This window comes from Meles meles, chromosome 20 (assembly GCF_922984935.1).
Source record: "Meles meles chromosome 20, mMelMel3.1 paternal haplotype, whole genome shotgun sequence".
Lineage (NCBI taxonomy): Eukaryota > Metazoa > Chordata > Mammalia > Carnivora > Mustelidae > Meles > Meles meles.
In genome coordinates, this window is record NC_060085.1 from 59,000,463 (window position 1) to 59,025,437 (window position 24,975).

The following is a 24,975-nucleotide window of genomic DNA, read 5'->3' on the forward strand; positions in this document are numbered from 1 at the left end:
AGCTCAGAGTATGCCAAGCGTGAGGGTCAGGGAGCTGCCATTTTAACAAACTGAGGTAATTTGAGAAACACTTATGTTAACTTTTAAAAAGGTGCTTAGAGAGTTTTATCCAAAGAAAGATAAAGGCAAAAGCTTACCGTAATGAAACTTAACTTCTTTGATCTCATACAATCATTCAACTCTAGAGAGATCTTTGAAGTGCATTTACTCTAGTGACTGGAACCTTCGGGGTGACTTGCCCTGTGCCACCGGCAGTGGCTCTCCAGCTGGGAGGCAGACCGCAGAGTGACCCTTTCAATAAGCTAGTGAGGCCAGAGCGGTCTCCTGGAGAATGTGACACCAGTGGTTTGGGGCATCAGCTGTGCGGGAAGACTTTTGTTGGCTGGCTGCCCAGACAGGGAAAGGAAAAGTTCAACTTTAAAAAACTACCCACAATGTGTGTGACTCTGATTATCTTTGTGGCTTTTTAGGGGGTGGACGAACAGGACAAACCGTAGAGATGAAAGAAGTCAGTTCGGCAAACCAGTATTGACCAAGCTCCTATCACAGAAGCCAGGCCCTGGGCTGGCTCTTGGAAGGGATGTGGACATGAAAGAGGCAAGGTCTCTTCTCGTAAGCCGTCTGACTGTAGTGTGAGGAGGGCCATGACTGACCCAGAGCCGCTTGTGCAGGGAACCAGTGCAACCAACCCTCACTTAGTGGCCCCACAACCCCCAAGGGCATTTTTTGCCAGACGTTGAAGGATGTGTAGGAGTTAGCGAAATGGAGGTGGAGGCATTAAAAGCAGAGGTGGGAGAATAGCACGGGCACAGAGTGGAGGTGTGTTCAGGAAATGACTGTCAGTTCCCGTGGCTGGAATTTAGGTCTTGTGGGGTTGGGAGGGAAGAGGCTGGAGGAGATGAGGCTGCACAGGCAGGTTGCGGCCCGTTTGGGGCATGTCTGAACATTTTCTCAAACAGATGCTGGTGTTCACTTTCTGCACTGGATTTTCCTGACCCACCAAGCTGAAGCAACTTCTGAACACAATTTGACTTTTTAAGAACACTTGCCAGAAATCCATATTTATGAGTATCCATTGTCATTTCAGAAGCAAGTGTAATTAATTCAAAAGCATAACTAATAGTAGGAGATCTAAAATGCTTGCTAGTTTATTTCACAATGGCTTTTTTTTTTTTTTCAAAGAAAACCCCTGGTACCATGTTTAAAATCAATTTTTTGTAATACAGACACTCAACAAGAGCTCACAGCTAGGGTTTCATGGGGTGAAGCCCAGAAGTTTTGATATTTCTCAGAAGTTTACTAATAGGAGCCTGCATTTAATCATCTCCTACATTATTACGCTTAAAAATATAATTTTAAACCTTGAAAACAAGGAGTTAACATTTTCTCTCCGTAATAGGATATATTACGCTAAATTTTTTAGGCTGCCTGTTTAAAGGACATTTTTTGGAAGACTAGGATATATTTGAGTTAAAGTAGCTTAACTGTCTCTTATAATGAGCCTTCATAGGACACATGACAAAAGTTGTTCTTAAAAAATAAAGCATTTAAAAGTGGAATGGATGGGGCGCCTGGGTGGCTCAGTGGGTTAAAGCCTCTGCCTTCGGCTCAGGTCATGATCCCAGGGTCCTGGGATTGAGCCCCGCATCGGGCTCTCCGCTCAGCAGGGAGCCTGCTTCCCCCCCCCCCCCCCCCCCGCCTGCCTCTCTACCTGCTTGTCATCTCTGTCAAATAAATAAATAAAATCTTAAAAAAAAAAAAAAAAGAAAAGTGGAATGGCTTTCAACAGCACCGTCTGGTCTCTTCCCAGAGAGTTTCGGTTGGTCCCACTATTGAGCCCATGGCTCACTCCTTCCGAGCGTCCCAGTGAAAATGGCTGCACTCCTGAGAAAGTCCTCAGGAAAAAAGCCAAAATGAAAAATCAGCCAGTTTTAAATCCCTGGGTTTTCAATAGGGTGTCATTAACTCATAAGGCTTATATAGACTCTTGAAATTATTTTAGACTCTCCAGGAAGTTATGCAACAGGAGGGCCAACTGTAGTGTGCAAAACTGATAAAATACACACGTAATGCAGTGAACAGTGGAGTCACTTACCCAAACAATCTGTATTTTTATGTTAAGAAGGCAACTGAGAGATTTCCAGAAAGAATTACCCAATATCTGACAAACAGGCCTCTTGGCTAGTTTGCCATAATCCCAGGAGCTGTTTTCAACTAAGTTCAAGGTGTCATCTGTGACAAGACACTTTTCAAAGACATTTCTGCCAAAACTTAAGACATGTTAACTGAAGCCAATATTCAAACACCTCGAGAACTCCCATTAGACCTCTAGGTCAGCCATGGCCACGGCGTCCGCTGGTTCAAACGGAAAGAATACATTCCAGACGATATTTTCCAAGAGTCCCTCATGTGCAAATGTGCACCTGCTCTACACAGAGAAGTCGTCTGTATGGATGGGTAGGATGTCTTTGGTGCATATTTATAATGGGAGGGAATGAAAACAGTGGATCGGCTGAACATTTTCAAAGAGCTTTAGAAAGAGGGTAGAACTGGACACACAGCCACTGGGGATCTTAAACTGAGTTTCTCCCCACCTTCTTCCCCCACTCCCACCCTGCCCCAGAAGTATTTACTCCACGGGGCATCCTTAGACGGAGGAGACCATCAGAACAAGATTCTGTTATAACCACTGTCATGCTCTCCTTTGTGTAATTTTAGTCTTTACTCCTTTGATCATATATTTTTTTCCCTTTACTGGTGTACTAAGGGCTGATGACCATCCTAACTCTTTAATTTGCCTCTCCTAAGTGATTGCCTATGCAGCTAGAATGCTACGGAGATACGTCAAGGTGATGTTACCAATAATGATGCAACACAAACATGAAAAAAATGTCCTTGTGCCCAGAGAGGGGGATAACAATTTTCTTGAGATTGTTTAAAAAGAAAAAAAAGAATAACCCACAAAATATATACAGAGGTCCCCCCAAATGGTGCCATTTAGACAAAGTTCTCCCACTGGTGCTCACGCCATAACCTCATTGCAGTTTCAACCTCCCCTGGAAATGTGGGCTTACCTGGTCAGGTAGGAATTTTTTAGTCTCTGCCCTGAGTCTGCACTTGGGTCCTCTCCAGCCCCCCTAGGAAAGATGAGGTCCTCTGCATGATCAGACACCTTTCTTTTCCCCCTGGAAAGCAGCTTTGCCTAGAATAAGCCTCTCCTTTTTGCTAATAACTTTCTTGTTCCTACCCTCTGTCTGTAACAACCTTTCATTATGTACCAATCCTCAGAGTGCCTCTCCATTTGCTAGATGGGGTGCTGCCCGATTCACGAATCGTTGAATACAGTCAATTACATCTTAAGTTTTACTTGGGTGAATTTTGTTATTTAACAGGATGCAATAGTGACTGTTTATCATGACCCTAGAGACAAAATACCTCCAGCTCCAGTAAAGCCAATCACATCTCCATTGCAGTGTTCAGGTTCTTTCCTTCTGGGTAGGAGTCAGGCTCTTTGCCAACCCAGGACCGGGACCAATTAATTGTTCTATCAGTCTATTAGTTAGATCAGGTGTACGACCCTCCAACACCCTCTGGCGGGCTGTGTCTTCTTATAAAGAGTCTGAAGGGATAAAACCCTTCCCATGCTGATGGGACAGATTCCTAAGGATAACAATCCCATCCCCAGGTGCTGCTCAGCTCAGGCGATCCTTGAAAATTTCTCCCTCGCTTTGGCGGATATAGAAAATAGTAAACAAACTGTTGTTTACTATTAAAATTCCTTTGCCCAAATAGCTATGGAAATTAGCATAACCTTTGGTTTTCTATTGCTAACCCAGAAGAGTCTGTGCTATTGCTGACATTTTGTACCTCCATTACCTCAGAGGTGGTGGAACAACTTCTATCCATGCAAAAAGAAGAGGCAAACTCTAAAGGAAGATTAGGGAATTGCTGGGCCTTGTTTTGATGACGCGACCTGGAAAAGTTGAGATCGTGCCATGAGAATGCCCTCCACTCCCTTCTTGTATTACTTTGTTATACTTACCTATCACAGAGCTTGATTTCCTTTTCCAGAGTCTTAAGTCTACAGTGCCATGCAGACCATGTAGGCACTGTCCTGACAAATGTTTCAACAACTGATTTGAAGACAAAAACAGGATGAACTATTGCCAAACGACCAGCAAATTAGAAATCAGACCCACAAGTAAAACCTTGTCTTCAAAAAGAATCCACAATAGTGGAGAGCACTGGACAGCCCCAATAGTGTCTCCTGTGGCTTAGGTTAGTAAAGACTAGAAAGGGGGAGAATGAGAATATATCAAATTTCCACACTCCTAGCAAAAGCCTAGCTGTTCTGTGGCTGGAGTAACCTATCAGCATCAGAAGTGATTTTCAGCCTGATTAATCAATCAGTGACATGCTTCAGTTAATATGCTTCTAGAACCAGTCAGTTAGGTGGGAGACGCAGACTCTGAGTCAGCTGACCTGCTCACTGACTTCTCAGCTACGACTGGCTGGACCCATCCCTGTCTGTATAATGAACACCAACCATACTTCTAACGGTGACAGCAACCCGCTCCCACCTGTGTAACAAAGAGAATCCAAAATAAACTCCTGCCCACAACCCTGAGATTAGTAGTCAGTTCTGTTCAGGCGTGGTCTCTCTGACCAGTTAGCCATACCTACACATAAGGAAGGAATATGCTCCGCTTTTTTTTAATTCCAGATACTAAGTGCTGGTCTTATCCTTGAACAGTGATCAATAATTGACATTTAACTGAGAAACAGACTAATTTACAATGTACTCAGAAATGAAGATATTAAAGCATGAAAGTAACTCAAGCTCATCTTCCTCTACCAAGCTTTGACTTATGTTGTCCCTGGTGCCAAGCATCTTTCTCCTTTTCCTTCTGCTAAGCCCTACTTATAGAGTGAGTGACTTGACCCTCCATATGTCCCCACGGGTGTACTTAACTCTATGCACAACTGATCTGACTGTATCTTCTTCTGGTCCACCAGGTCCTTCTGGGCATATAGTGTGATTTCATTTCTAGATGCTCAGCACCCAGCCCAGGGTCTGACATATCATATGCCCAACAGGTATTTGTTGAACAACTCAAATTACAATATGATAAGAAAATACAGTATCTCTCCAATGGAAATTATTAGTCTATCTGATGTCAATGTTATGCAATTGAATCTTGCCTATTATTTAAAAAGGCTTAACTTCCACTGAATTATTTCTCCCCTTAATTCAGAAAGGCCAAATTTTGCTCGTTTTCATTCATCTAGTTCCTAAGAACTGTTTTCATTCCTACGTCTCTTGACGCTGCTTCTTTCCCATTAGCCCAGGCTCTTTCTACCTCCTTCTTCCCACTTCCCTCACTATACAAATTATGAGTTTCTATACCATATTTTCTTTCCTTACTAAGTGTGTAACCCCCTCCCCTTTACAGGTTTTTAGCTCAATGACTTGTTTTATAATTTTAATTTTTTAAAAATTTTATTGTAGTAAGAACATTTAACATGCGATCTATTCTAACACATTTAAGAATGTACAATACAGTATTGTTGACTCTAGATACAGTGTTGTATAGTAGCTCTCTGTATTGTATCCACCTTGCTTAACCACGACTTTATGCCCATTGATTAATAACCCCCATTACCTCCTTCCCCAGACCCTGGCAACACCATTCTACTCTTTGATTCTGTGAATTTTACTATTATCGATACCTCAGATATGTGAAATCATGCAGTTTTTGTCTTTCTCTGACTGACTTATTTCACTTAGCAGAATATCTCAAGGTTCATCCATATTTTTGCATATTACAGAATTTCCTTCTTTTTTAAGGCTGAATAATAGTCCATTGCACGTACATGCTACATTTTATTTGTTCATCTGTCAATGAACACTTAGGTTGTTTCCATCCCTTGACTATTGTGAATAGTGCTTCAACGAACATGGGAGTGCTAATATCTCTTTGAGATCCTAATTTCAAATATTTGGATGAATATTCATTTTTGGATAAATTCCCAGAATAAGTTCTGGGATTGCTGGATCATATGGTATTTTAAATTTTTTATTTAAATTAAATTAATTTATTTTTTATTTTTAAATTTCTTTTAATTTCTTTTTAATTTTGGGGGGAATCTCCATACTATTTTCCATAGTGACTACACTATTTTGCATTATTACTAACAGCATGTAAGGGTTCCAATTACTTCACATCCTGGCCAACACTTATTCGCATGCAAAAAAAATTGAAATTGAACCCTTATCTCAAACCATATACAAAAAACAACTTAAAATGGATTAAGGACTTAAGTATAAGACATGAAACTATAAAACTCTTAGACAAAAACTTAGGAGAAGAATTTAGAGACATTGGTTTTACAGTGGTTTCATGGATATGACACAAAAAGCACAGGCAACAAAACCAAAAATAAACAAATGGGACTACATCAAACTATTGAGTTTCTGCACAACAAAGGAAATAATTAGCAGTGTGAAAAGGCATCCTGGAATGGGAGGAAATACTTGCATACCCTGTATCTGGTAAGGGGTGTGTAATTTTAATTTTTATACATATTGCCAATATTATTTTAAGTTCAGATAGCAATAAACAAAATTTAAAAACTACAAAAGTAACAGAAATCACATTATATTCTTACCCAAACCCTATGGGTCAAACTATAAAGCCAATCTTTAAACTGGGAAGAAAGCAAGCATAGATAATAAAACTTGCATTTTACCCAGGCCATAATTTAGCTACTGCCCTGGCAAACCATTACAAAAGTTATTAGAGTCAGAGGGCAAAATTAGCTAAATTTTATTTTTTTAGCTCCTTTCCTTTCTCTGGCTCACCATCCAGCTTGCACATCAATCGTATAGCAACTAAAATGCAGGTACTGGAAAGAAGCAGAGACCTCACTTGCTTCAGTCTCTAAACAGTAAGGATTTCTTTCTTTCTTTTTTTTAAAAGACTTTATACATTTATTTGACTGACAGATCACAAGTAAGCAGAGAAGCAGGCAGAGAGAGAGGAGGAAGCAGGCTTCCTGCCGAGCAGAGAGCCTGATGCGGTACTCGATCCCAGGACCCTGAGATCATGACCTGAGCCGTAGGCAGAGGCTTAACCCACTGAGCCCCCCAGCGCCCCAAGAGTGAGAATTTCTTAAGAGACCCAGTTAGAACTTTAACTTCAAACATGCAACCATTCTGTCTCTCGACTTGGATTTTGTGAGAAGACCCTACAGAGCCTGCTAACCAGGACTTAGAGATGAGATGTCATGATCTTGCCTAGAGTATGTGAGTTTCTGCTTTATCTCATTCTTCCAGTTATGAAAAAACATCACAGGACTTACATGCTTACATAGTGGTAAACCAGATTTCCTAAGTCAGCGCCTATGGAGAGCGTCTAGCTTATGATTTTTGGCAAGAGATAAGTTAATAGTGAAATCCTAACACCCAATCTTGAAGGCAGAGAGTTGCAGGGTCAGCACCTTCCAATATATAACTCAGCGGGGTTACTGACCCCCACCCTCAGCTGACTCAAGGTAGAGACAGAACCAGGTACTTTCCTAAGGGCCTCTGTAAACCCCTGATGATGGCTACTGAAGCAGTCTTAGTTGAATTGCAGGACCAAAATCAGTAACCTTGATGTAAGAAGGGTAGAAAGTAACGCTGTTTCTGCTATGCCATTTAATACCTGTAAGCTTGAATAAGGCACTTACCCTGAGATCTAGTTCTTTCCCTTTTTTCCCTTTATAAAATCGTCAAGCAAACATATCATACAAAAAGAATTCCATCTAAAGAAATGAAGTACAGCAATCATTTTTCCATTTCTTGGTAACATTGTAGTAGTAGGTATTGACAGGCTAACGATCCTAACACAACTAGAAAAAAATGGGTAAAGAAAGTGGGTAAATTGAAAAAAATCACATTTTTAAAGATGTTAGGCCTTGAAAAAAATAAGGACTGGATGAGCTAAAATTCCAGAGAAGAAAGAGCCCTTTCTGGGCCATTTTTTGCATCTGGGATATTTGCTTATTCTGGACCAAGGCAAAGAACTGGATTGGACACAGACAGGGGGACTCTAGTGAGGGGACGAGAAACCAGGGTGGGGGGCAGGGGGGAGTTGTGTGGGGCTGGTGTGACAGATTGAAAACTAGAGGATCTGCAAAGAGGAGCTTCCCACATGTGGCCAATCTTTTTTTACTCAAAAATGCTGAGTTATAAAGGCAATCTGGGACTCTGGGCCAAATACTTTTAATGGTCAAAGGAATATCTCAGAATCACATGGTATGTAGAAGACCAAACCCAACTAAAGTGAGGGGCCCTGCTGTAAAGGAGAGGTCTCCCCTTGAGATATTGTCAGGTCTTAAAGCTGTTCATGAAAGCTAAAGGGCAAAGCTAAAAAAACTCTGAAGGGAAGAACTGAATCCCCACAGTCTTAGGGGAGAGGACAGAGATCCATGAAGTGCTCAGTCCAAAGCCTGGAAGACCAGGGAACAGGGACACACAACAGGCGAACTGAGTGTTACTAAAGCTGACCCAGCCCTGGCCAGCTCAACCCCTGATTGGATTTAGGTGACTAGTTCCTTGCTCTGTCTTACCAGTGAAGGGCAGAGTCTTCTCTGGTGGAAGGACAGCACTGGAAACCTTTTTGGTGCCTTCCCATTGAGCATACAATGAAAAATTATCAGGCATGTGAGTAGGCAAGGGCCAATAAAAAGAAAAAAAATAATAGGAGCAGACTCCTGAATTATTCAAATATTTGAATTAGTAGACCAATAAAATTACTCATTAATAATATAAAATAGAGGAAAAATGGACAAAGGGGAATGAAAAAATTGAAGAAATTCATGCAAGAGTTGGAATCCATGAAAAAGAATAAGGTGGACATTCTGGAAACACAAAAATCATATCTGAAAATAAGAACTCATAAGATAGTTAACAGCAGTCTGAACACCGTGGAAGATGGGATAAGTGAATCTGAAGACAGCTCAATAAAAAATATTCAATCTGAAGTATAGGAAGAGAAGAGTATGAATGGAGAGTCCGGATAAGATCATGGCCCACATCTAAAGTCAAAGATACAGCTAATTAGAGTCTCACAAAAGGAAAGAAGGGAGAGAATAAAGTAGAAGCAATATTCAGCAAGATAACAGCTGAAGATTACCCCCAGACTGATAGAAACATCAATCTGTAAATTCCAAAAGCTCAGTGAATCCCAAACAGAAGGAAAACAAAGACATCACACTTAGGCAGATCTCAGTGAAATTGCAGAAAACAAAGGTAAAGACAAAGTATTAAAGGAAATATTTCGGGGCGCCTGGGTGGCTCAGTGGATTAAGCCGCTGCCTTCAGCTCAGGTCATGATCTCAGGGTCCTGGGATCGAGCCCCGCGTTGGGCTCTCTGCTCCGCAGGGAGCCTGCTTCCTCCTCTCTCTCTGCCTGCCTCTCTGTCTACTTGTGATCTCTCTCTCTGTCAAATAAAAAAAAAATTAATTAATTAATTAAAAAAAGGAAATATTTCCCCCAGTCTACAGTGTATCTTCAATTTCTTAACAATGTCTTTCAGAGAATGAAAGTTTTAAAGTATGATAAAGTCTAATATATCAATATTTTCTTTCTAGATTAAGGTTTTAGTGCCATATATAATAATTTATTGCATATCTCAAGGTCATGAAGATTTTCTTCTTTATTACTCTGGAAGTTTTAAATTCTTGTGTTGTACATTTTTTTTTTTTTTTTGAGAGAGAGACAACATGTATAAGTTGGGAGGTGTAGTAGAGGAAATGAGAGAGAGAGAATCTTATGCAGGCTCCATGCTCAGCCTAGAGCCCAATGCAGGGCTCGATCTCACAACCCGGGGCTCATGACCTGAACCAAAACCAAGAGCTCATGACCTGAACCAAAACCAAGAGCTTAACCAACTGAGCCACTGAGATACCCCATTGTTTTACATTTATATACATGATCTATTTTCAGTTAATTTTTGTGTAAGTGTGAAGTTTAGGCTGAAGTTCTTTTATTCTCTTACATATGACTGATTGTTCCAATTATCTTGATTGTATAGGATTTTAATTTATAGAGGTGGCTGAGTGAGGAGAGATCAATGACATCGAAATAAGAATAATTAGTTACAATTCCTAAGAGAAGTGGGCATGCCATGCCACTAGGGGCCACAGGGAGAAGAAACAAGGTCAGTCAGGAGGCAGAAAGGGCAGAGGGAAAGCATGTATACAAGCTTTTTTTACTATAGGGCAGGAAGTTGTTAGGTTTGGCAGTTGGTTTGGTCCTGTGATCAATGGAAGCCAAATCTTAAATGACAGAAACTATGAAAGTTCATTAGAACACCAATGCTCTCTGTTGAAAGACTATCCTTTCTTCATTGAATTTCTTTTGCATCTTTGTCAAAACCCAACTGACCATATTTGTGTGGACCTATTTTTTGTGCTCTGTATTCTGTTCCATGGATTATCTACCTAACTTTGTGCGAATGCCACACTGTCTTCATTTTAGCTTTATAGAAAGACCTTACAACCAGATAGTGTGATTCTTCCAACTTCATTCTTTTTCAAAATTGTTTTAACTACTCTAGTTTCTTTGTCTTCCCATATAAATTTTAGATGACATTGTCTACAGCTGCAAAAGAATTTCTGGCATTTTGATTGACATGGCATTAAGATTATAGAACAATTTGGGGGAGAATTGACATTTTTACTTGCATCTTCCAATCCTCCTTGATTTCATCAGCATTTTGTAAGTTTAGCATATAGGTCCTATACGTGTTTTGTTAGATTTATATATAAATATTCCATTTTGGGGGAGCAATTGTAAATTGATTTTTTTTCCATTTTATTTATTTTTTTCAGCGTAACAGTATTCATTCTTTTTGCACAACACCCAGTGCTCCATGCAAAACGTGCCCTCCCCATTACCCACCACCTGTTCCCCCAACCTCCCACCCCTGACCCTTCAAAACCCTCAGGTTGCCCCAACCTCCCACCTTCAAAACCCTCAGGTTGTTTTTCAGAGTCCAGAGTCTCTTATGGTTTGCCTCGCCTCCCCAATGTCCATAGCCCGCTCCCCCTCTCCCAATCGTAAATTGATTTTTTGAAAAATTTTTTTGTACTTTGCCAAAGTATGGAAATAAGATTGATCTTTTGTATTCTTTGGCAACACTAAATCCGTTAATTCTAAGAATTTAAGAAATAGATTCTTTGAGATTTTCTACACAGATGATTCTATGTAGATGTCATTTAAAACAGAATTTTAGTTCTTCTTTTTCTTTGCTTTTTATTTCTTTTTCTTTCCTTATTCCATTAAGATTCCTAGTATGATGTTGAATAGTGACTGTAGACATTCTTGCCTTCTGCGTGAAGTTAGAGGGAAAGCATTCAATTTTCCCATTAAGAGTAACGTTAACTGTAACTTTTTCATAGGTCCCCTTTAACAGGTTGAGGAAGTTCCCTTCTCTTCCAAGTTTGCTGAGAGTTTCTTTCTTTTTTTTTATATTTTAAAATTTTTTTAAATAGAAAAATCCCTGAGATAGGAGGATAGGAGTCAGGAGCCTTTTTCTTTCTTTTCTTTTTTTTTTTATTTGACAAAGAGAGAGAGAGAGATCACAAGTAGACAGAGAGGGAGGGAAGCAGGCTCCCCGCTGAGCAGAGAGCCCTATGTAGGGCTCAATCCCAGGACCCTGAGATCATGACCTGAGCTGAAGGCAGAGGCTTAACCCACTGAGCTACCCAGGTGCCCCTATTTTTAAATTTTTAAATAAACATAATGTATTATTAGCCCCAGGGGTACAGGTCTGTGAATCTCCAGGTTTACACACCTCACTTGCTGAGAATTTCTAATTGTGGATGGGTGTTAAAGGGATTTTTCGGTGTCAATTTGACGTGATCATGTGTTTCTTCTATAGACTTAATATAGTAGAGTACATTGATTAATTTCCGAAAATTGAACCAATCTTGCATTCCCAGGATAAAACTCATTTTTGGTCATGGTGCGTTATTCTTTTATATATTGTGGGGTTGAACTTGCCAATGTTTTCTTTTTCTTTTTTTTTATTCATTTCTTTTCAGCATAACAGAATTCATTGTTTATGCACCACACCCAGTGCTCCATGCCATATGTGCCCTCCATAATATCCACCACCTGGCTCCCCCCGACCTCCCACTCCTGCCCCTTCAAAACCTCAGATTGATTTTCAGAGTCTATAGTCTCTCATGGTTCATCTCCCCTTCCAATTTCCCTCAACTGCCTTCTCCTCTCCATCTCCCTATGTTCTCCATGTTATTTGTTATGCTCCACAAATCAGTGAGACCATATGATAATTGACTCTCTCTGCTTGACTTATTTCACTCAGCATAATCTCTTCCAGTCCCGTCCATGTTGCTACAAACGTTGGGTATTCATCCTTTCTGATGGAGACATAATACTCCATAGTGTATATGTACCACATCTTACTTATCCATTCGTCCGTTGAAGGGCATCTTGGTTCTTTCCACAGTTTGGCGACCATGGCCATTGCTGCAATAAACATTGGGGTACAGATGGCCCTTCTTTTCACTGCATCTGTATCTTTGAGGTAAATACCCAGCAGTGCAATTGCAGGGTCATAGGGAAGCTCTATTTTTAATTTCTTAAGGAATCTCCACCCAATGTTTTCTTGAGTATTTTTGTGTCTATGTTCATGAGGGATATTTGTCTGTACTTTCCTCTTTCTGTGCCATCTTTGGTTTCATAACAGGCAGTGCTGCCTCATAAAATGAGTTGTGGAGTGTTTCCCCTTCCTGTATGTTCTGAAAGAGGTTACAGAATTGGTGTTATTTCTTTCTTAAGTGTTTGGCTAAATTTATCAGTGAAAACTTCTAAGCCTACCAATTTATTTTTTGGAATGTTATAAACTAAGAATTCAACATGTTTAATAGTTTTGAGTTACTGATTTCATCTTGAGTGGCTTTATGTAGTTTGTGGTTTTCAAGGAATTGGTCCATTTCATTTAAGTTGTTGAATATATGTCTAGAGTTGTTTGTAACACTGCTCTATTATCCTTTTAATGTCTGTGAAGACTGTAATAATATGCCCTTTCTCATTTCTGATACTGGTAGTTTGCACCTTATTTCTCTTTCTATTTGTCACTCTTGCTAGAAGTTTATCAACTGTATCAGTCTTTTCAAAGAAACAGCTTTAGTTTCATTGATCATCTCAATTTTTTGTTTTTTATTTTTAGCTTTCAATTTCATTGTTTTCCTTTCTTCTTCTTCTTCTTCTTCTTTTTTAAAAAGATTTTATTTATTTATATGACTGAGAGACAGATCACTGTCTCTGTGGGGGGGGGGGGGGGAGAAGGCTCCCCACTGAGCAGAGAGCCAGATGCAGGGCTTGGTCCAAGGACCCTGAGATCCTGATCTGAGCCGAAGGCAGAGGCTTAACCCACTGAGCCACCCAGGTGCCTCTCCTTTCTTCTTCTTAATTTGGATTTATGTTGCTCTTCTTTTTATAGTTTCCTAAGGTGAGTGCTTAGATATTTAAGACCTTTCCTTTTTTCTAATGTAAGCACTAAATGCTACAAAATACTTTCACAGCACTCCGTAATTTTAGATACAGTGTATTTTCATTCAGCACAACATATTTTCTTTTCTTTTTTAAAGTATTTATCTAAATTCTAGTTAATGTACATCATTAGTTTTAGGTGTATAAAATAGTGATTTAACACTTCCGTACAACACCTGCGCACATCACAAGTGCACTCCTTAATCCCCATCACCTACTTAACCCACCCCCTACCTCTCTTCTGCTAATCATCAGTTTGTTCTCTATAGTAAAGGGTCTGTTTATTACTGAGAGAGGAATGTTAAATAAATCTTTGTTGATTTGTCTCTTTTGCCTTTTGGTTCAGTCAGTTTTTCCTTCACGTAATTGGAAATTCTATTGGTTAGGTGCATACACCTTTACTGGTGTTATGTCTTCTTGGTAAATCAATCATTTTATCATTATGTAATGTCTTCCTTCATCCCTGGTAATTTTCTTTGCACTGAAGTTAACTTTGACATTAATAGAGCCACTCCAGCTTTCACTTAATTAGTTTTGCATCATTTATTTTTTCCATCCTTTCACTCTGAAGTTATCTACATCATTATAGTTGCAGTGGATTTCTTGTAGACAGCATATTATTAGATCATTCTAATTTTAATCCATCCTGACAGTTTCTGTCTTCTGATGGGTATCATTATTCTATTTGCATTTAAGGTAAGTATTTTTATGGCTGGAATAAGGTCTACCATTTTATTGTTTGTGTTCTGTCTATGCCTTCTGCTCTCAGTTGTTGCTGTTCCCTTTTTTTCCTTTTCTACTCTCAGATTACTTGAACATTTTTTAGTTTTCGATCTTAATGAATTTATTGTGATTTGACTAGTTCTTTAACTATAGTTCTTCCAGTCGTTGATTTGGGGATTAATAAATTACTTAACATTTCATAATCTACTTCGAATCAGTATTTTGTCATTGTAATTAGAATCTAGAAAACTTGCCCCCCTCTAAGTCCTGTTAACCTTCCCTCTTTACGCTGTATAAATAGATGTCTCATCTATTACATGCATTGAAAACCCCATCAGAAAATGTCATTTTTTAACTTTCAATCATTAAAGGCATTCTAAAGCACTCAAAAGGAGGAGAATTTTCTATTCTTCTATTTTCATTCCTGATATTTCCAGTTTCCTTTTGTCATCATGTCCCTCTGTCTGAAGAACTTCCTTAAACAATTCTTTTGGAGCAAATCTACTTGCTACTTGCTAAATTGTTTTAAGAGTATATCTATTTCCATGCATTTTAGTTTTCTTTCCTTAAAAGTATTTCATTTCTACTTCTGAAAGATAGTTCATGAAATATACAATTCTATGTTGACAGTTTTCTAGCACTTTAAAAATGTTTTTTCTTTTTTTAATTTTTATTATTTTTATTATTTTATTATTAATTATTATTTATTTAATTTTATTATGTTATGTTAGTCATCATTAGTTTTTGATGTAGTGTTTTTCCACTGCCGACTTGCTCTTGTGGTTTTTGATGAGAAATCATCATCTTTTCATGTGCTTACCAGATAGGCATTTATCTTCTTATGTGAAATGTCTATTCACACCTTTTATCCATCTTAAACTGGATTGTTTTCTTATAATTGAGTTGCAAGATTATTTACAAGCTATTTGTATTCTGAATACAATGTTTTAAAAAGATTTATTTATTTCTTTGAGAGATAGAAAGCAGGGAGAGGCGGAGGGGGAGGGAGAAAGAATCTGAAGCAGAGTCCACACTGAGCATTGAGCACAGAGCCCAAAACAGGGCTTGATCCCACAACCAGGAGGCCACGATCTGAGGGGAGACCAAGAGTTAGATGCTCAACTGACTGGCCACCCAGGCACCCCCTGAATACAAATCCTTTATCAGATATATGATTTATAATTATTTTCCCCCAGTCTCTGGCTTGTGTTTTCCTTTTTTTTAATGTTGCCCTTTGAAGAACAAAAAATTTAATTTTAAGAAAGTCCAACTCAACACTCTTCCTCTTATGGATCATGCTTTTAGTTTCATATCTTTGCTTATCCAAAGTCACCACATTTTGTCCTACGTTTTCTTAAGTCTGGAATCCATACAGAGGTTTTGTGTTTTGTTTTTTTTTTCTCCCCCGCACCACCCTGTGGTGTGAGGTATTGGGTTAAGCTCATTGGTTTGTATATAGATATCAAATTATCTTGGCATATTTGTTGAGAAGTTCATCTTTCTCCACTGAATTGCTTTGACAACTTTGTCAAAGACCAATTGATTATAAATATGAAAATTTATTACTAGACTCTCTTTATGTTCTATTGATTTAGCTTCCTGTCTTTAGGCCAATGCCACTATATTATAATTACTATGTAATAGGTTTTTAAAATGAGTTATGTCCTCAAACTTTCTTCTTTTTCAAGTCATTTTGGTTATTCTACATCCCTTATGTTTTCACATAATTTTAGAATTAGCTTGTCAACTAAAAAAAATGTTGGTGGGTATTGTGGGGAGCACATATTGCATGGAGCCCTGAGTGCGGTGCATAACACTGAAAAAAAATTAAATTAAAAATATGTTGGTTATTTACAATAGCCAAATTATGGAAACAGCCCATGTCCACTGGTAGATGAATGGATAAAGAAGGTATGACATATATATAATGCAATTAAATCTTATTCAGCCATAAAAGAGAAATCTTGCCATTGGCAACAAGCTACAGAGTATAATGTTAAGTGAAATAAGTTAGTCAGAGAAAGACAAATACCATATGATTTCACTCATACATGGAATTTAAGAATATTAGCAAAGAAAAAAAAGAGATAAACAAAAAAAACCAGACTTTTAATTATAAATAACAAATAAGAAAAAAAAATAAAGAACATGGTTACCAGAGGGGAGGTGGGTGGGGGATGGGTGAAATAGGTGAAGGGGATGAAGAGTACATTCATCTTGTTCAGCACTGACTAATATACAGAATTGGTGAATCACTATTTTGTACACTTGAAACTAACATTGTATGTTAACTATACTGGAATTAAAGAAATTTAAAAAAGATTTAAGACAAAAATAGAAATAAAAACAGTTCTGGGATATTATAGGGGTTGTACTGAACATATAGCTCAATTTGGGGGAATTTCCTATCTTAACAGTATCAAATCTTTGAATACATAATCAAGGAATATATCTCCATTTATTTGGATCTTCTTAAACTCTCAGGAGTGTTTTATAGTTCTCTGCATATGATTCTTACAGTTTGGGGTTAAATGTATTCATATTTCTCCTTCTTCTTTTAAGTAGGCTCCATGCAGAGTGGAGTCCAATGCAGGACTTGAACTCATGACCCTGAGATAAAGACCTGAGCTAAGATCAAGAGTTGGATGCTTAACTGTGTTACCCAGGTGCCCCTCTTCTTCTTTTTGATACTGTTGGAAATATAATTATTTTCTCAATTTTGTTTTTGGAATGTTCATTTCTAGCACATAGAAATACAATTAATTTTTGTATACTGACCTCATATCCTGTGATCTCTTTAACCTATGACCTTGGCTAAAATTAATTATTAGCTTTAGTAGTCTTTCTTTTCTTAATTTATTTTTTGTAGCTTCATTAGGATTTTTTTACACACAAGAATATATAATCTGTGAATAAAGACTTTTTAATTCTTCCTTTCTACTTTGTATACCTTTAACTTCTTTCTCTTGCCTTATTGCATGAGTTGGAACCTCTGGTTCAATGTTAACTAGGAGGAGCAAGAGCAGGTATCTTTCCCTGTTCCTGATTGTAGGTAGAAAGATCACCACTAAGTATCATGTTAGCTGTAGGTTTTTCATAGACACCTTCTAACAAGTAGAGGAAATTCACAGACACTTTTTAACAAGTTGAGGAAATTCCCTTCTATTCCTAATTTGTTGAGAATTTTATCAATAATGGGGGTTGAATTTTGTCAAATGCTTTTTCTACATCTATTGAGATGATCATTTGGTTTTTATCCTTTATTAATATGGTGTATTACATTGAGTTTTAGATATTGAACCAACCTTGCATTCCTGCATTTCTGGGATAAATCCCACTTGTCCATGGCATATAATCATTTTTTAAAAGATTTTATGTATTTATTTGATAGAGAGAGATCACAAGTAGATAGAGAGGCAGGCAGAGAGAGAGAGGGAAGCAGGCTCCCTGCCGAGCAGAGAGCCCGATGCGGGACTCGATCCCAGGACCCTGAGATCATGACCTGAGCCGAAGGCAGCGGCTTAACCCACTGAGCCACCCAGGTGCCCCATATAATCATTTTTTATGTTGCTGGATTCAGTTTGCTTACTGTTTCTTAAGGGTTTTTTATGACACATAATTATTTTTTATGTTGTTAGATTCAATTTACTAAGTGTTTCTTAAAGATTTTTGAATCTGTGGTCATAAGGGATGTACACCTATGGTTTTCATTCAACTTAAAATATTTTATTTCCTCTGTGATTTTTTTACCCAATATTTTAGAATTATGCTGTTTAATTTCCATATATTTGAGGATTTCCTTTTTCTGTCTTTTATTTATAACTTAATTATTTTATAGTTAGTTATTTACTTTGAATAACATCAATTTTTAAAAAATCTATTGAGGGGCACCTGGGTGGCTCAGTCATTTGGGTATCTGCCTTCAGCTCAGGTCATGATCCCCAGGTCCTGGGATCAAGCCCCACATCAGGCTTCTGATTCTATCTCTCCCTCTGCCCCTCCCCCTGCTTGTGCTCCCCCCCCCCAATAAACAAATAAAATCTTTAAAAATTTTTTAAAAATCTAGAGACTTATTTTATGACCTGGTGTATGATAAAGCCTGGAGAATGTTCCTCATACACTTGAAAAGAACATGTATTTTGCTATTATGTGTACTATAAACATCAGGTAGTTTAAGTTGGTCGATAGTGTTGTTCAAGTCTTTATAATTTTGCTGATTTTCTGTCCAGTTGTTCAATCAGTTATTGAAGGTGGGATACAAATCTCCTAATGGTGACTTTCTAGTTCTAAATTTTGCCTCATGTATTTTAGAACTCTGTTGTTCAGTGTGATATATTCCTGATATATTGATCATTTTAGTATAAAATTTCTCTTTGTAATAATAGTTATTTTCTTAAAGTCAATTTTGGATGATAATGACATACCATCTTCAATCCTCTGAAAGTTACTCTGCGCATAGTACATCTTTCTCTATAAAATAATAAAACTTTCAACTTACTTATGTATTTGAACATAAAGTGTGTCTCTTATAGACAGTATATACTTGGTCTTATTTTCTTATTCAGTCTGAAATCTCTGCCTTTTGATAGAAGTATTTGGTCCATTCCCATTTAATGTAATTTTTTATACAGTTAGATTTACAACTGCTATATTGGTATTTGTTTTCTGTCTCATGTCGCTTTTGTTCCTCTGTTCCTTCTTCACTGCCTTCTTTTGTTTTTCATTTTCTAAGTGTACCATGGTAAATCTTTTGATTTTTAAACTTTTTGAAATTTTTTTAGTTGCTCTAGAAATTCTAATATGTGTGTTACTTTATCACAATCTACTTCAGATTAATATGGTTTTAATTTTATTAAAATATAGCAACACTGTTCCAATTTATCTGTTCCTCTCCAATTCTGATATTGTTATATGTACTATATCTATATATGTAATAAATCCAACAGTATAGTTCCATGATTATTTTTTATCTGCTTTTATATCATTTAAAGAAATTAAGAGATGAAAAAATAGAATATGTGTAAAGTCTTCTATATTTACCTACATATTTGTCATTTCCAGTGCTTTTCTTTTTTTGTGTGTGGATTAGAGTTATTCTGGTGTATTTCTTTTAAATGTGAAGGATTTCAGTACTTCTTTAGTAATCCTTTAGTATTTCTTGTAAGTCTGGTAGCCACAAATTATCTCAGCCTTTATTTATCAGAGAATGTCTTTGCTGCACTTTCATTTTATTTTGTTTTTAAAGATTTTATTTATTTGACAGAGATCCCAAGTAGGCAGAGAGGCAGACGGGGTGGGGGGGACAGGCTCCCCGCTGAGCAGAGAGCCCAATGTGGGGCTCGATCCCAGGACCCTGAGATCATGACCTGAGCTGAAGGCAGAGGCCCAACCCTCTGAGCCACCCAGGCACCCCTGCACTTTCATTTTAAAGAATAATTTTGCTGAACATAAAAGATGGACACAGAAACATTCTTCATTATTTTCTTTGCAGTATTTTGAATATATTATTCCAGTACCATCTTGCCTCCACTATTTCTGCTGATAAGTCACCTGTTGAGTGTATTATTGTTCCCCTCTATGTCCCTCTTTTCTTACTGCTTATAAGAATTTTTTTGTCTATGATGAGTTTTAATGATTAGTCTACATTGTGTTTAGGTAAGGATCTCTGTGAATTTATCTTACTTGTAGTTTGATGAACCTCTTATATGTATAAAGTTTTTCCATTAAGTTTAAGAAGCTTTTTTTAAAAATATTTTATTTATTTATTTGAGAGAGAGAGAGAGAGAGATCACAAGTAGTCAGAGAGGTAGGCAGAGAGAGAGGAGGAAGCAGTCTCCCCGCTGAGCAGAGAGCCCGATGCGGGGCTCGATCCCAGGACCCCGAGATCATGACCTGAGCCGAAGGCAGAGGCTTAACCAACTGAGCCACCCAGGCGCCCCAAGAAGCTTTTGGCCATTATTATTTGAAAAAAAAAATTGTGTTCCTCTGTCTTCTTTTGGGAATCATACTTATGTTGGTAGACTTGATGATATTTCATATTGTCTCTGAGGCTTTCCTAATTTTCCTCCAATTACCCCCCTCTCCTTTTCAGATTAATAATTTCCATTGATCTATTTAAAATGCACAGATTCTTTCTTCTGTCAGCTCAAATATATTTTTGAGCCCACTTAACACATTTTTCGTTTGGTTTTTATACTTTACAACTTCAGAATTGCCATTTGGTTCTTTTAGATAATTTCTACTTCTTTATTGATCGCATTGGGGAACCAATGTCATTTTATTTTAATTCTTTAAAATTCTTTAAAAATAGTTTTTGTTCATTCAATGAACATATATTTAATAGCTACTCTGAAGTCTATGCCTGCTAAATCCAGCATTGGGGGTCCCTCAGAGATAGGTTTATTGAATGTTTCCCTGCCTCCTTCCCAGAATGGGTTCCACTTCCTTGTTTATTTTCCTTTGTATGTAAACTTCTGTTGGTAACTAGACATTTAAAATAATATACTGTAGCAACTTTTAATTTTATTTTTCCTGCTAGGTTATTTTTCTCTTTTGTTATTGTTACTGTTGTTTTTAACTAATTTGCTTAGATTTAATATGCCTCTCCTGTGGTTTGCTTTGGTCTCTTCTCCATTTAAAAAAATTCTCTCTCTCTCTTTAAAAGCATATGGGTTACTCTTATTTCTTCATGGCTCAGGTCTAGTCAAGACTAATTGTTTATACTCCCAACATTAGTAAGGCTTCCAACCTCGCTTGTTGATCTGTGTGTAGGTTGGGAGCACATTCAAAGCTCAGGTAGTTTTCAAGTCTACCATGACTTTTACTTTCTGCCTGGCCTTCTCACATCTCTGTACATGAGCTCAGACTCCCAGTCACCCAGGGATGTGTGAAGAGCTTATATCCTCTTATGGGTTCCATGTCTGCACAGCTTCCCTAGTCTCCAGGGATGTGTGAAGAATTTATCAAAACTGTCTAGGACTCTCATAACCAGGGTTTTCCTGGAAAGTCGCTATTCAGTTTCTGGCCAATTCTCCTGTCCACTGCTGTCCCAAGCAGGACTAAAATCTCAGGTTAGGAGAGATGCTGGTTTTTCCCATTTGTCACTATGAGTGTGGGTTTCCCACCCTTCACTCCCGAACACGTCAGCCCCTATGGCAAACAAAGTTACTGGTTTTTACAGCTAGCCCACTCTGCTGGAATTCCCATGCTGGACCAAGTGAGATAGGGAACTGGGAAAGCTCAGGAAAGAATGCCAAGGACTGTCTGAAGATTTACCTCAAGTTCAGCTCTTTTGAGAAGCTAAGCTCTCCTCAATTTGTTGCTTTTGGCTGGTTCCTAGAGACCTGAAATGGTTGTTTCTGAAAAATCTCTCTGGTTTTACAGTAGCTTTTGGGGGAGAGGATGTCGACTCATTCACGTCTTCATAACTGGGAGCCTCCTGCTTTTCACTTGCCTTTTGGTCTGCTAAATTCCTACTGCCATAACAGGTCTTAGAAGCTCTTCAGAAAATTAAAAAAAAATGTTTTCCCAACATTTGTTTTTCAGTATTTTCAGTGGAAGGATTAGTCTAGATATCTAGTCTGCTATACCGAAGAGTTACTACTTTATCAGTTTTTTATGACCATTAAATGAATTTCTTTATGCAAAAAATTCAGCAAAGTGTCTAGAACACAAAGGGGCTAAAAAAAAAACAGTAATTATAACGAAGTCTGAACACTTAAATTGTAGGGATTTTCAACTTTTATTTAATCATGGCTCTAATAGGTAGGCATCCCAACTTTAATATGAGCCAAAAAATGATTTACTAGACCCAGGACATGCAGGTAGTAAATGGTGGAGCCAGAATCTCAATCCAAATCCACTTAACTCCAAAGCTGGGACCTTCCCCACTTTACCACACTGCTTCCATGGGGAAGGAGATTTCAGAGGCTGTTATTTTGGGGCAGCCTCTTGAGTAATTAGGAGATAGTAAGAAATTAAACCTATTACAATATGAGGGAGAGGGGCTATAATAATAATTGGCAGTGACCCCCATCACAGTGGGGCATCCATCGGTTCCCAAAAGCAGACAGGACTAACTAACTAACAAATGACTGTAACACGCCTGTACGGACCATTGAAACAGATAAGGTTTTAGGGTTCTATATGGTATTTGCCCAAATTCCAATTATACATACAATGAACAATGAAATCTGAACTGACGCTGCCACAGAAACACCTGAACAACTGAACTTCATTCCATTTCAAAACTTCCAAGTATATTGGGGAATTAAGTAGCAAATGTTGGGAATGTGGCCTCTTTTGAATCGAATCTTACAAGATGGTGACATTTATTTGAGTGATTGTGAATCCGGTCCTCAGTTCTGAATATCCAGAAACCAGATTCTAAGCTACTACAAAAGCCTTCCTGACTGGTCTCTCCATTTCCAGTCTCTCCGCACATTTGATCTGTTCTTTAACCCTCACCTCACCAACACTCCCCAAACATTCTTTCATCATGTTGCTTCTGCATAGTTTTTCAGTACTATGATTCTCTTGATTCTCTACTATAGTCCTTTGTAACCTGGCTCCCAGTTTACCTGTAAACTCCCTCCTGCAGCTGCCTGTGCCTGCGGGGTTCCTCCAAGCTTTTGTTTGAGCTTTCTCCTTCTCATCTTCTCCCCTACTGCTCTGCCCCATCTCCCTTCCTGGGTGAACGCTTCTCTCTCTGTCACCTACCCAGACCTTACGGGTCCTGCAACATCTGCCTCCTTTCATTCATGTAGTGGACACTTGTTCATGCCAACAAGGGTGAGCGCCAAAGGTTGTCTCTAAGGTGCGTTTCCCCATGTAACATATCAGAACAAACAAAACCCTACATTTTTATCCCACATCTAGCCTAGTTGTGGCTCCACATTAGGCAGAAATCTCATTTTTGTTCAGTTGATAAATCACTTTTATCCCACTTTTGACTACCTCCAACTTTAATATAATTAGGAGATCTGCCCTTGTCTCCCCAGAGTTATACATCTATTCTAGGCAATTTATCCTGGTTTATGTATTGTCTCTTCTGGGCCCATGACACAGCATACGGTTATAACCAAGTAACAAATATATTACCAGAGGGAAAACTTAATTATAATCATGTGTCTCATAACTGAGGTAGTCATAAATTATGTTGCATAATGTTCTTAAAATTATAAAACTATTAATATTTGAGTGCATTATTTTGCTTGATGCTGTGCAGGCAGCCAAGAGATAATGGCTTCCCTTTAGCAAAAAAAAACCCCAAAAACCAAAAAAAAAAAACCCAACAAAACCAAAAACAAAACCCAAAAACTCCAAATGCTATTCAAACACTTGGTTTGTTCTCGGCCCATATCTCATGTTTTTCTTTGCCATCTTTTTGGTGCCCATCACCTTCCCCATGTTTTTGCCAGTTAGTCACCAATGTGCATGGGATGAAGTAAGAACACCAGAATACTAATCAGTTTACCAGCTGGTCAGCCTCCTTGTCTCAGTCCCACCCTTTCCCACACAGGACAGGGTCAGCCAGAGAGGGAGGAGAGGCAATAAAATGTGCTTAGAAGAGCAATGGACTTAATAAAAGAGGAAAAAATAAGAAGTGAAGAAGGATAAGGGAAACATGGGAGATGTTCTAGAACTTTTACCCACTTTAGTGGAAATGAACCAGTCTTTCACCAGTTCCTACTGGTTAGTACAAGACCACACGTATTTAAGAAACAAGAAAAACACATTCAGATGAGAATGATTTGATAACACCTCTACAGAAGTTTGGTAGGTGAAGCAAAATGAAGAGAGCTGGTATAACGTGTGTCTTACCTATGATGGCTTACTTTATGAGCACAGAAAATCATAGCTCGTTGCAAACACCCACACTTCATCAACTAAAGGTGGCCAAAGACTTATTCCCATTTCAAAATATTTTACTTGATACTACATATAAAGATGTATCACTAATGATCTTGAATTCCAAGGGACTTGAAAATTCCATACAAATAATTTTACTTTCCTTCAGTCAATGGAATGTCATTTAATCTTACCTGACTGTGCTCTAGGAAAACAAGAAACAAAGGAACATTTTTGGCTAGTTAGATACACCAGAACTGGGATGCAAGAGGAAGGCAGACTAGGTCATTTTTACTGAGGCAAAGTACGGAGAAAAATAATAGTCATACTCTTTTAGCGGTCTGCTGCTTCTTACCCAAAACATAAATCTCACTGTTGACTACTGCTGTACTGAATCGGTATTTAGAGAACTTCATGGGCGCCCGCTCTGTCCATTGGTCTTGGCCGGGGTCATACTGCAACAGTCTGTTGCTTAGTCGATCTGGTTCTTCATCAGGGAGATCCATCTGTGTGAAATATGACAGCTGATGTAATAACATACCACTGGGGAATGTCTGTGAGTACGTGAGTGCAATTGATCCGCGCAGGCCACGAAGGAGATGAAGGGGACTTAGCTGCTGAGCCTCATCCTCACAAACACACCAGATCCCCTGACTTGGGGTGAGAAGTCTACTGCCAATGTCAGAGGAATTTTTATCCTGTAATAATGCGGCTAGGGGATTGGCTCATAGCAAACAGCCTGGGATCTGAGCAAGGAGACAAGACAGCACTTTTTACAAAAATGAAGCAACTGCAGAGCCTTAAAAATGAAACCCAACTTTCTTGAACAGTATTTA

General features: G+C 38.3%; 1 protein-coding gene across 7 annotated transcripts in view; it reads right to left on the reverse strand.

The window, feature by feature from the left end:
- Positions 1–24,975, reverse strand: part of KBTBD12 (kelch repeat and BTB domain containing 12) — a 75,881-nt gene that overhangs the window by 34,112 nt on the left and 16,794 nt on the right. For all 7 annotated transcript variants that reach the window (XM_045992222.1, XM_045992221.1, XM_045992220.1 and 4 more), the window contains one exon: positions 24,495–24,645. In XM_045992222.1, the coding sequence (XP_045848178.1) occupies positions 24,495–24,645 (151 nt within the window). The remainder of the gene's footprint in view (positions 1–24,494; positions 24,646–24,975) is intronic.